The 8,450-nt window shown below is 43.1% G+C and overlaps 1 protein-coding gene across 1 annotated transcript in view; it reads right to left on the bottom strand.

The window, feature by feature from the left end:
• The window catches only part of LOC125485391 (protein SCAF11-like), a 42,316-nt gene extending 34,096 nt beyond the window's left edge, over positions 1-8,220 (bottom strand). Inside the window, exon 1 of the mRNA XM_048607953.1 lies at positions 8,150-8,220. Within this exon, the coding sequence (XP_048463910.1) occupies positions 8,150-8,220 (71 nt within the window). The remainder of the gene's footprint in view (positions 1-8,149) is intronic.
• Between the last annotated feature and the right edge of the window lie 230 nt (positions 8,221-8,450).

Here is an 8,450-nt window from a genome sequence, read left to right as displayed (position 1 = left end):
AGTTTAGGTTAGATGGGCTTCAGATTGGTTTCACAGGTCGGCGCAACATCGAGGGCCGAAGGGCCTGTACTGCGCTTAATTTCTATGTTCTACGTTCTATGTTCTATAATGGACTAGCAATGCTAAAGCCTACGTTAATGATTCAGAAAAAAATTAATTACAATTCAATCAATGAATAAATCTAGAACAGAATATTAGTCTAATGAATAACAATAATGAAACTACCGGATTGTTGTAAAAAGTTTGATACGTTAATGTCCTTGGATAAAGGAAATCTTCCATCCTTACCTGGTCTAGCCTACATGTGACTCCAGCCCTGCAGAAATTTTGGTGAACTTTTCATTTCTGTCTGAAGTAGTGTATCAAACTGCTCCAGAAGCAAAATGGCTTTATCCACACTAGATGGCCTGCAGTCCAACTCCATCTACTCAAGGTCAATAAGGGTTGTATCTTGCCTGATATACTCATATTAATGTTTTCAAGAAGAAGTTGGATATAGTTCTTAGGCCTTATGGGATCAAAGGGTATGGGGAGAAAGTGGGAACAGGATACTGAGTTAGATGATCAGCTGTGATCATATTGATTGGCAGAGCAGGCTTGAAGAGCTGAATGGTTACTCCTGTTCCTATATTCTATGTTTCTATGCTTCATAGATGAGGAACATTTTCTTTTTAAAAATAGCTGCTAGCCTGTGAAATGCGATTTGTGGGTGCAATGCTCGTAATTGTGCTGAGTTGTTAAGGGTAGCCTGTAAAATATTAAGAGGATTGTGGTCTACTGATTGTATCAAAGTGCAGAACGGTGATGGAGGAGAGTGTTGTGAGTGCTGCAATTAATGAGGGTCCAAACAGTGCAGTCGCAATGAGAAGGAACTTGCAGTGTATTCTTACCTTGACCATGCCAGTAAAACCATTGACCTTATTCCAACATTGCTGCCATGTCCTTTTGAAATAGTCTCAGCATTGACCAAATTGGCAGGTTTGTCCCATTGCCCCCTCATCCTGGATGCCCCAAGGAGTGGGCATAAAGGACATCTGTGTTGCTCTCAGCTTCCTGCACTAATGCCTCCAGTGCCACAATTGAGACCTTTGATGTTCTCTCTCCTCCAGCCATTATGGGCTAGAATATCAGTTTCCAACATCAGGACTGAACTCCTTTTTAAGGGCTGCTGGGCCCCTTTAAATAGTGCTGTGGTCTTGTTATAGTGCATCCCCACCCTCCGCTATGCCCTCCCCTTCATGCATGCAGCCAATGAACAGAGTCAGGAGTGCAGGAAATTAGGGAAATGAAAAAGCAGCTCTGGGTCCATTCTTACCAATGTTACCCATAAGCCCAATTCATGCAATTACCAAACTGTTCAAACCCTGGGCCTGTACGTCAATGTTTCTTGTACAAACAAGACTGCCATGAAACTGGCGTGGGGTGTTGAATTTTGTCAATAGAGACTTGAGTTCAGCTTTAGCATGGGTCAGCAGGTGATGACACTGTGCAAACAAGAACAGTGTGTCAAAATGATTGCAAATAATCCTCCCCCTATCATTGACGTTTGAAAAAATCAACTGATGCCTTTTCATAGATTTTCTGCTAGCTCATGAAAAACATTTTGTTAGGAAAGCATGTACTGGCCTTGTAGGTGAGCTGTCGAGGAAACAAGAGGCAGGGCATCGCTCACCTCTGGACCTTGAAGATGGTGCGAAATGTTTCAATGAAATGAAAATTGGGCATTTGCATTCAATGTATTGTATCAATGTTGTGTTTTATGATTACACAGTGCAGTTCACCAACAATTTCAAGTGCAGATTGTAGACCAATATCCTTGTTTTTAAGTTCACTCATGAGATATGGGCATCACTGACTGGCCAGGATTTATCACCCATCCCTGTTTGTCCTTGGGAAGGTGGTGATTATCTGCCTTCTTGAACTGCTGCAGTCCATGTGCTCAAAGGTTGACCCATTAAGGAGGGAATTCCAAGATTTTGACCCAGCTACAGTGAAGGAACTGTGATATATTTCCAAGTCAGGATTGTGAGTGGCTTGGAGAGGAACCTGTAAGTGGTGGTGTTCCCATGTATCTGTTGCCCTTGTCCCTCTAGATGGAAGTGGTCATGGGTTTGGAAGGTGCTGTCTAAGGATTTTTGGTGAATTTCTGCAGTGCATCTTGTAGATAGTACACTCTGCTGCTACTGAGCGTCGGTGGTGGAGAGAGTGGATGCTTGTGGATGTGGTGCCAGTAAAGCGGGCTGCTTTGTCCTGGATGGCATCGAGCTTCTTGACTATTGTTGGACCTCCAACCCATCCAGGCAACTGCGGAGTTTCCCATCACACTGCTGACTTGTGCCTTGTAGATGGTGGATAGGATTTGGAGAGTCAGGAGGCTATTCCTAGCCTCTGACCTGCTCTTGCAGCCACTGTGTTCATGTGGTGAGTCCAGTTCAGTCCTATCTTCAAACATAGTCACTCAAAGTAGAAAATGTTTCTTCATGAAGAATTTTGTAAATGAATGGCAGAATAGGCTTCAAGGACGGACTAGCCTACTCCTGTTCCTATTTATTTAACCAGATCATATGGGCTCACTATGGATTGAAACTTATGTCCACAACCATCAGCTTAGATACAGATGCTGTTGTGACCAAAGAGATTAGATTAGTGGGGATGTGTCTGAGCTAACATCCATGACAGGCTTCCCAGCTTTGTGTACATGCAAAATGGTAAGGCATGGCAGAAGCACAATGAGCCTGTTAGTTCCACATGGGGGCCTGAGAGTGCAAAGCACAAAATCCCAAGGCAAGGCAGGGATGGTATGATCATCAGAGCAGTGAGCATCAAGTGAGTAAGCGTTAAGGTGAGTGAGTGTTAAGGTGAGTAAGTGTCGAAGTGAGTGAGTGTAAGGTGAGTGAGCGTTAAGGTGATTGAGCGTTAAGGTGAGTGAGTGTTGAGGTAAGTGAGTGTTAAGCTGAGTGAGTGTTGAGGTGAGTGAGTGTTGAGGTGAGTGCGTGTTGAGGTAAGTGAGCATTAAGGTGAGTGAGTGTTGAGGTGAGTGCGTGTTGAGGTAAGTGAGTGTTAAGGTGAGTGAGTGTTGAGGTGAGTGCGTATTGAGGTGAGTGAGTGTTAAGCTGAGTGAGTGTTAAGCTGAGTAAGTGTTGAGGTAAGTGAGCGTTAAGGTGAGTAAGTGTCCAAGTGAGTGAGTGTTAAGGTGAGTGAGCGTTAAGGTGATTGAGCGTTAAGGTGAGTGAGTGTTGAGATAAGTGAGTGTTAAGCTGAGTGAGTGTTGAGGTAAGTGAGTGTTAAAGTGAGTAAGTGTTGAGGTAAGTGAGTGTTGAGGTAAGTGAGTGTTAAGCTGAGTGAGTGTTGAGGTAAGTGAGTGTTAAGCTGAGTGAGTGTTGAGGTGAGTGAGTGTTGAGGTGAGTGAGTGTTAAGGTGAGTAAGTGTTGAGGTGAGTGAGTGTTGAGGTAAGTGAGTGTTAAGCTGAGTGAGTGTTGAGGTGAGTGAGTGTTGAGGTGAGTGAGTGTTATGGTGAGTAAGTGTTGAGGTGAGTGAGTGTTGAGGTGAGTGAGTGTTGAGGTGAGTGAGTGTTGAGGTGAGTGAGTTTTGAGGTGAGTGAGTGTTGAGGTGAATGAGTGTTGAGGTAAGTGAGTGTTAAGGTGAGTGAGTGTTGAGGTGAGTGCACACAAAGACAACAATGACCAGCCCTGAGCTGCATCCTGGTCCAGCTGTCCCTGCTCAGCAAGAGGCCTTGCAGTTGTATTTCATTGCTGCTTCCTCGTGCTCCCCAAAGTGCACTTGTGAAGTACAGGAGCATTCTGTGATTGGTTCGGAGAGGTGCTATCAGGGCCCTAAGAAGGTGGCAGTTCTAACATGCCAGCATCCATGGATGGAATGCAGCTGGTGTCCTGGAGCGTGCCCTGAGGCGGTGCTGTGGGGTATCCGAGATGGTGGCCCAGAGCCGCAAGCAAAACTGTCCTGCATTCTGAAAGTCTCATTTCTTCATTATGGGGAGAGGTTGGGCATGAGGTAGGACAGAAAGCTTCATATTCAATGAGGCAAGATATGCAGTCAGTGAGGTCAAAAACAAGTAATAATCCCCCAGAGTAGGCATCCCACTGCTACCTAGCAAGAACCTTGTCTGGACTCTGTCACAAAATGCAATGAGTTGATGCCAACATGGAGAGAGGTCAGAAGTCATACGACACCAATGGGTTATCGTCCAATGGGTTTATTTGAAATCACAAGCTTTTGGAGCGTTGGCCCTTTGTCAGGTGAAGTCATGGAGAAAGGCCATGCCTATCATCTCACAGGGTTCTCCCAGATTTCTCCCCATAGTCCGCACCATCAGGGCTCTACAATATTCTTTGCTGTAAGGTGAACCAAATAGGACCAATTTATTTCAGAAGCCCATCAAATTGGGGTGGATTCTTTCCTGCTGGTTTACCACTAAGTGCAAGAGTCATTTTCTATTTCAAGACTCACATTCATTTCAATGCCACATCAGTTTTTATAGTGAAATAACTCCCGAGAGACTGGTATCCCATCACCAATTCACGCTTTTATTTACGCAAGCACAGTACTTGACACTGGTCCAGCTTCCTGAGCCAGTTCTCAGAGTGAACAGAACCCCTGACACTTTTGGTCTTATCTGTCAGCCAGGGCTCCCTGATTGGGCCAGATTAACATCCCCAATCTGGGAACTCATATTCTATGAGGTCCAGCTGGCTGACCTTGTGATAATCACTACAATAGTAGGTCACAAGTACCAGCCATATGCCAAATAATATTTGTTGTTTCAACCACACTGACATAAACATTTTTCTTGAGGAGTTCAACTCATGTGGGAGGTGAGGGAGAAATCATATGGGATTTAGAAGGAAGTCTATACTCAGGTTACGGAAGCTGCTGAGAATAGGCTCATGGCTCAGTGTACTCTCTCTGACTTGTTTAGGTATTTGATGATACTTTGGATTCCGCGCATTATTTTTAACCCAGTAGAACTGAACCTCTGGATACAAGACAAAGGAATAGATATTTACTTTGGATGAGGCTGAGAAATGAGCAGCATGAGATCAGACACCAGCATTGAGTGATGTTTAATAGTTCATGCCATTGCACCCAATGTCTACAGGGTGGAATCATTCACTGATTTATGTATACCCTGCCTGTAGGCAGCTCCTTAACTCATTATCTGCTTCTGCTTCATCCTGAGTCTTTAATGGGATTGGGCTAAGCCAGCAGAGGATTATGAAAGGCAAGTAACGCTTAAGAAATCTACTGTTTTTCTTTGATTTGCAACAAGTAGAATAGAGAAAGGAATACCAGTGGATGTAGTTTATCTGGATTTTCAGAAAGCGTTTGATAAGGTCCCACTTAAGAGGTGAGTGCACAAAGTTAAAGCACATGGGATAAGGGGTGATATATTGATGTTGATTGGGAATTGGTTGACAGGAAATAGAGAGTGGAAATAAATAGATCTTTTTCTGAGCGGCAGGCAACGAATAGTGGACAACTGCAAGGACCAGTACTTAGGTCCCAGATTTTCATGGTATATATCTATGTCCTGAATGAGAGAACAAAATGCAACATTTCCAAGTTTGCTGATGAAACAAAATTGACTTGAGTAACAGCGTAGAAAGTCATATATCCAAATTTGCCGATAGCACAAAGTTAAGCAGCATTGTAGAGAGTGTAGGTGATAGCGTAACATTACAGCAGGATAGTGATAGACAAAGTGAATGGGCAAAACTATGGCAGATGGAGTTCAATGTAAACTAAAATGAGAGATTATCCATTTTGGGCCAAGAAAGGATAGCTCAGGGTACTTTCTACATGGGATGAAGCTAAATACAGTGGCTGCTCAAAGAGACCTGGGGGCTCAGGTGCATAGATCTTTAAAATGTCACAAACAGGTGCAGGAAATAATCAGGAAAGCTAATGGGATACTGGCCTTTATATCTAAAGGCCTGGAGTACAAGGATGTAGATGTTATGCTTCAATTATCCAAAACCCTGGTTAGACAACAGTTGAAGTACTGTGAGCAGATCTGGGCACCACACTTTAGGAAGGTGTAGTGATTGGAACCAGGTGGATCTTGTTGACTATGAGATCTGTGATTGGGTTTGTTAACCTGGGCCAGTCAGGAAGGCCCTGGTTGACCAATATAACCAGGGGATTTAGATTCCCCTCAGTTCAGGGGACTGACTCTGAGCTGGCTGGCCACAGCCAGTGTACTGTGCACAAGTAAATAAAGGGTGAGTTTGTGACCAGATACTGGTCTCTGTGCAGTTATCTCAGAAGGATATATTGGCCTTGGAGGGAATACAATGTACATTTACAAGAATCATACCAGGATTTCAGGGTTTAAATATTAAGCAGAAATTATACAAATTTGGTCTGTTTTCTCTAGAAATTAGAAGGTTAAGGGGTGATCTGACTTCATTTTGCAAAATATTAACAGGAAAATACAGGATCAATAAAGATAAACTATTTCCATTGTTTGGGGATTCTAGAACTAAGGTGGCATACTTTGAGAATTGGGACCAGACTATTCAGGAGAGATTGTTAGGGTGCTCAAAGGGTGTGTGTCTGATGCTACCTCTCTCACTGACACTGAAGGAGGAGTGAAACTCCGAAAGCTTGTGATTTCAAACAAACCTGTTGGACTATAACCTGGTGTCATGTTGACTTTTGACTTTGTCTACCCCAGTCCAACACCAGCATCTCTGCTTCATACTGAATTGTGGCATAGGCTCAAAGGGCTGAATGGCCTATTCTGTTTCCATTTCCTTTGCAGTTTTTGTTAATGGCAGTTTGGCTTTGCCTTCAACTCTCTGGGACCGGACAAGGAGGCAGTTTCCAGAATGGGAATCAAACTCATACTGTTGGCAATATTCTTTGTTATAGACAGGCCCTTGAGCCAACTGAGCGAACTGAGTGCCTCTAGTGTGTATAACGTGGGCCAATTCATTACAGTTTATTTTTCCCCACAACCTGAGATCAAAATCAAACCAAAAATGTAAAAGCTTGATTAGTCCTTACTATTCCATAGTGGATTTGATACCCTACCTGACAAGGTGGGATCTCATTCAATTTAACGTGATTTCTTTTATTGCTGGTGGAAATTAACATGAGGTCTCAGTCAAAGATCCTACGTTGTCAAAGGCTAAGGCCTGATTGTTATCTCTACTCCAGGCTATTTCCTGGTGTGTTTGTATTGTCTGAGTTCAATAAAATGACAGCTGCATATCCCCAAGGCCAGGCTCTCTTTCCTTTATAATCGTTGCCGACATTTAATAAAATATCACCTTAGAAACTGGATGTCTAATGCATCTTTTCTCTGCTGCATAGGTATACAGCACATGCACAGGAAGACTGACCAAGCTAAAAATGTTAAAGATAATAGAATTGATGAAAGCAGTAATTCAGAATGTGACATATAATAACGTGCAAAGTACTGCATGGCATCTACACATTGCATAACTTTTCAATGATATTCCCTCTTGTTATATAGGCAAGATTCATGAGGAGCAATAAATTAAACATGTGGATAGTTGAAAGAGCAAACAGCAAGTTTGACCAAGTGGTTCAACAGCCTATCTAAACAATGCCTTGTTCATAGGTGTGTGATACTTCGGAGGCCAAGGTCAGCAGTCAGACAACACCAGGTTACAGTCCAAACAGGTATATTTGAAATCATAAGCGTCAGGTGAAGTGAGAGAGAAACACACAGGCACAGAATCCATAGGTAGAGACATCAATAAGCAGAGAGATCAAAAGATCATACAAAGCAGAGTGTTGACAAACCGAATAATAGGTCTCTGTAGGTGATCAAGAGTGTCAGACAGTGTTAGTAAAGTGTCAACAGCTGAATAACAAGCAAAGGGATGACCTATAATCCAATTAGATGAGGTAAAGAGATAATTGCAAAACATTAAAAAGCAGGTGGTGCTGCAGACAAACCAAACGACTGGAATAACATGATAGGTATAAGAGTTGCATGCTGAGGTCTAACCAAAGTAATAAGTAATCCAAAACTGTACAAACTAATTAAGGTAGACAGATCATAAGAATTTATCAAGGTGATGCTGTCAAAACAGAACAGTAAGGAAGATTTTACAGATACAGAACAGTGTGGTGGGGTCACATATGGCGTGATGTGGACCTAAGATCACGGTTGAGGCCGTCTTTTGGGTACGGAACTTGGTTTTCAATTTCTGCTCGGCGATTTTGCATTGTTGTCGATCTCAAAGGCTGCCTCAGCAGTCTCTTACCCGAAGATCAGAGGTCGAATATCCTTGACTGCTGAAGTATTCCCCCGCTGGGAGGGAACATTCCTGCCTGGCGATTGTCACGCGATGTCCATTCATCCATTGTTATGCATCTGTATGGTCTCGCCAATGTTCTATGCCTTGGGGCATTCTTGTTTGCAGAGTATGAGATAGACAACATTGGCAAAGTCACAC

Source organism: Rhincodon typus, chromosome 18 (genome assembly GCF_021869965.1).
Source record: "Rhincodon typus isolate 14 chromosome 18, sRhiTyp1.1, whole genome shotgun sequence".
NCBI lineage: Eukaryota > Metazoa > Chordata > Chondrichthyes > Orectolobiformes > Rhincodontidae > Rhincodon > Rhincodon typus.
Note: the sequence above shows the minus strand (reverse complement) of the source record. Positions and strands in the feature narration are given on the sequence as shown.